At 42.9% G+C, this 3,574-nt stretch overlaps 1 protein-coding gene across 1 annotated transcript in view; it reads left to right on the forward strand.

Annotated features, from left to right (window-relative positions):
- Positions 1-4: 4 nt before the first annotated feature.
- KDM4A (lysine (K)-specific demethylase 4A) overlaps positions 5-3,574 on the forward strand; it is a gene marked incomplete at its 5' end in the record, with an annotated part of 21,217 nt that continues 17,647 nt past the window's right edge. Inside the window, 3 exons of the mRNA XM_010188552.1 lie at positions 5-153; positions 1,245-1,359; positions 2,201-2,394. Of these exons, the coding sequence (XP_010186854.1) occupies positions 5-153; positions 1,245-1,359; positions 2,201-2,394 (458 nt within the window). The remainder of the gene's footprint in view (positions 154-1,244; positions 1,360-2,200; positions 2,395-3,574) is intronic.

Below are 3,574 nucleotides of genomic sequence, written 5' to 3' on the forward strand. Positions count from 1 at the left end.
GCCGCGGCGGTGCTACGATGACATCGACGAGCTCGTCATCCCAGCGCCCATCCAGCAGGTGGTGACGGGGCAGTCCGGCCTCTTCACGCAGTACAACATCCAGAAGAAGGCCATGACGGTCCGGGAGTTCAGGAGAATCGCCAACAGCGATAAGTACGGCCGCGCTCGCGTCTCCCCGCAGACGGCTGCTGCCGGGGCTGCTGTTGTCCGGGGCTGCTGTTGTCCGGGGCTGGGTCCTCGCTGCGGGCTGGCATGGGGCAGAGGCGTGAACACGATGCCCTGGGCAGATGAGGTGTGCTGGTAAAACTGGCCGGGTGGATGGGGAACCTTTGCCGCTTGGCAAGAGGCTGCGTAGTGCTTGCAGAACTTCTTTCTTTTTGGCTGCGGTCTCCTCCGGGTTTGTCCTCAGTAGCTGGACCATCGAAACCTTCAGTGAGCAGAGAAAGGAACATTCTTGTCATGAAAAAGGAAACGGAGAAGATCACTTTAAGAGGAATTTGAGCAAAACAGCCTTTAAAATTTCTTTTCAGAAACAGCATTAGGGTTGCTTGCTGTGGTCAGTCTGCTGAAGCTTATTACATCTTGCAGGAGCAGTGCATGTCAGATATCTTGGGGTTCTCATTCTCTAATAGTATAATTTAATGAAAATTGCTCTTTTTTTTGCTATACATGTCGTTGTCCAGGATATAGAGATATATACACATGTATTCAGTAGGTGTTAGAGTGTAAATTTGATCCCCCAGTGCTGCACAAAGAGGCCAGTATGGAGTTAGCAGGGAATGGCCATCAAGAGCAGGTGTTTTTTTGATAAATTGAGCTTGCTTGACCAGTTTACTAGCAGGTGAGTCTAGAAATGTTTATTACTTCTGCGTTCTCAGAAAACTTCAGTTTTGTTTAGTTTTTCAAGTTCTTTTTATCGTTTCTGGGTTTGACTACGTTTTTCCTTGCTAAGTGGCGACAACTAGAAAGTGAAATTGTTCTGAGCCGAGAGAAGAGCACAAAGCAAAAATGAAAGTAAACTGAGAAATGGGGGAAATCATTTTCTTCCTGATCCTTTGTTCCCAAGTCTCACAGGAACAGGGCTGTGGCTGTTCCCGTTGCTGTTCTGGGAGGTAGGGGTCTGGCTGATCACACGCTTAGGTATTTTTACTGTAGCTTTCAGTTCTTTCAGTGGTGGAAAATGCTGGTTTAGGCTCTTCAGGTATCAAACTGCAAAGTCCTTACTGTCTCTGTTGTGTTTTCAGGTACTGCACACCCCGCTACACGGACTTTGAAGACCTTGAACGAAAATACTGGAAGAACCTTACGTTCAATGCCCCTATCTACGGCGCTGATGTGAATGGCACACTTTATGACAAGGTAAGAAAACTGTTTTGGTTTTCAAGTAACAGTTATCTCTCTATATTGTATTCTAGAAATATTAATGTAGCATTTGACTCTGAAGCTTCAGAAAGAGTCTTAGCAGAATTCCAGCTTCTGCAGTAGGCAGACACAGAATAAACTATATTTATAACCATACTCTCCACTTCGCCCAGATAGTTCAAGGAGGCTGATAGAGGTAATGTTTTAAGGGACCTCTGTTTGTGCTTCAGTGTAATACAGTTTGGTTCAAGAAAGCAAAAACTACTCTTGTGTAGGTGTTGCTTTTATGGTGCTTTGTGCTGAACGGTGTCAGAGTTCAAGTGTTGATCAGTGAATGTGCACTGCTTTGGTATCCAGTAGTGCATGTATTTTTGTGGGACAGCTGTGTAGCCATTTCACATTAAAATGATAAACATTAGGAAAGATTCTCAAGTGTTCTGCTTGCTGGTCTCCTAAATTACCATGATTTTACTCTTAAAAGATGTCTGGAATGAAAAATGTCTCTGCTCAAGAGAGTTCAGACAGCAGCTCAAACTTACACTATTATTCTCTGCTCTGTGAAGTCTGTAACTTCATTATTATTTCTCCTTCCTAATAATTATTTTGCCTAATAATTTTTTTTTCCTCCAGAAGAGTGGCTAGTAAACAGTTAGTGTCTAAGCTAACACCATGCAGAATGTTTGTTCTAGGTAAACTAGCTAATGGTTTGAGCTGTGCCAGTAATGATTTGTCTTGATGTGCTGTTTCAGGAGTTTCTGATAGCTTTTGCAGCTGTCACCTTCGCTGTGTGGTTCTGTTCTTCATAATGCTCATTTAACATGAGGCTTGTGTTTTGCAGCATGTAGATGCCTGGAATATTGGCAGATTGAACACAATCCTGGATATCGTGGAGAACGAAAGTGGCATAACCATTGAAGGAGTGAATACTCCTTACCTGTATTTTGGCATGTGGAAAACTTCCTTTGCGTGGCACACTGAGGACATGGATCTCTACAGTATTAACTACTTGCATTTTGGGGAACCCAAGTCATGGTAAGATTTTTCTAGGTAAGCTCCTATATGTAGAAAAAGCATACCATAAAGTGTCAGAGTGAAAGTCACGAAGTTATGGGAGTTGACTAAAGGAATTGCCATCCCTCTGATCTCACACCGCAGTCGTATCTCATGGCAAGAACACTAGAAACTGGTAAGGAACTACAAAGCAGTGCATGTCCTCAGGAGCATTTGCTGGGTTACCTCCCATTTGCTGTCCTGATGTAAAGACAAGGACATTTCTTCAGAATTATAATGTAAGTTGGATGTTCTCTGCTGAGATAGGGCCAGAACGTTAAAAACTTGCTTATGATTTCCTGAGGCTCTAAAATGACCACACAGAGGTAATATGCCCGTTGTCACGCAGGCTCTAGGGGAACAGGCAGTTTTTAATTGACTTTGATTACACAGTTACATTTCGTGTGGTTGGTCCAGTGTCTGAGCATTCAGGATTGTTTTTAGGGGAGGCTCCGAAATTTTTCTGTAGCATGGGATGCATTTTAAGAGTGAATCATTCCCTTCTGTTCACAAATAAAATCTCTCAGGCAATTTCAACAATTGTTTCCATGGCAGTTTTGCTGGAAACTAGAATTTTTGGCTGCCTTTTAATACAACTTTGAAATTAAAAATAATAGCTAGAGCCATGTTACCAGTTAACAACCCCAGGCAGTGGCAATAGCATGGGAACAGAAAACCGAATACAGTCAGATAAACCTTTTGGCAGTTGCTTCTTTTATGATGGTATTTGGAAGAAGTTAACTTTGCTAATACCTTAGCCTGATTTATTTAACAAGGAATCCATCAAGAATACAGTAGTCTATTCCAGAGCAGAAGCAAGCCAAGTAAGTGGTTTTATTTACTGTAGTCAAACCAAGTAGGAGTTTTGTGGTGCCCATGAAAAGGTATGTACAGAAAGAGACACAGCTCTGAAGAGCATGCTGCAAGTTGTGTACACATTAAGGATATGGCATTGTATCTGACTTTGGTCTGAGCAACTGAAAGATGATTTTCCATTTTCTCCTTTGCTCCATGTTTCTCCTTGCACTGAGGACATTACCGAGTGCACAGCTGTGAGCTGAGATGGGTCAGGAAATGCTCTTCCCTTTCTACTCAGAATTCATGTTTTGCTACACAGATCTGCTCGTTAAATACCTCAGGCTTTTTAGTTCCTTCCCTGCTG

Source organism: Mesitornis unicolor, unplaced genomic scaffold (assembly GCF_000695765.1).
Source record: "Mesitornis unicolor isolate BGI_N332 unplaced genomic scaffold, ASM69576v1 scaffold1860, whole genome shotgun sequence".
In the NCBI taxonomy this organism is placed as follows: Eukaryota; Metazoa; Chordata; class Aves; order Mesitornithiformes; family Mesitornithidae; genus Mesitornis; species Mesitornis unicolor.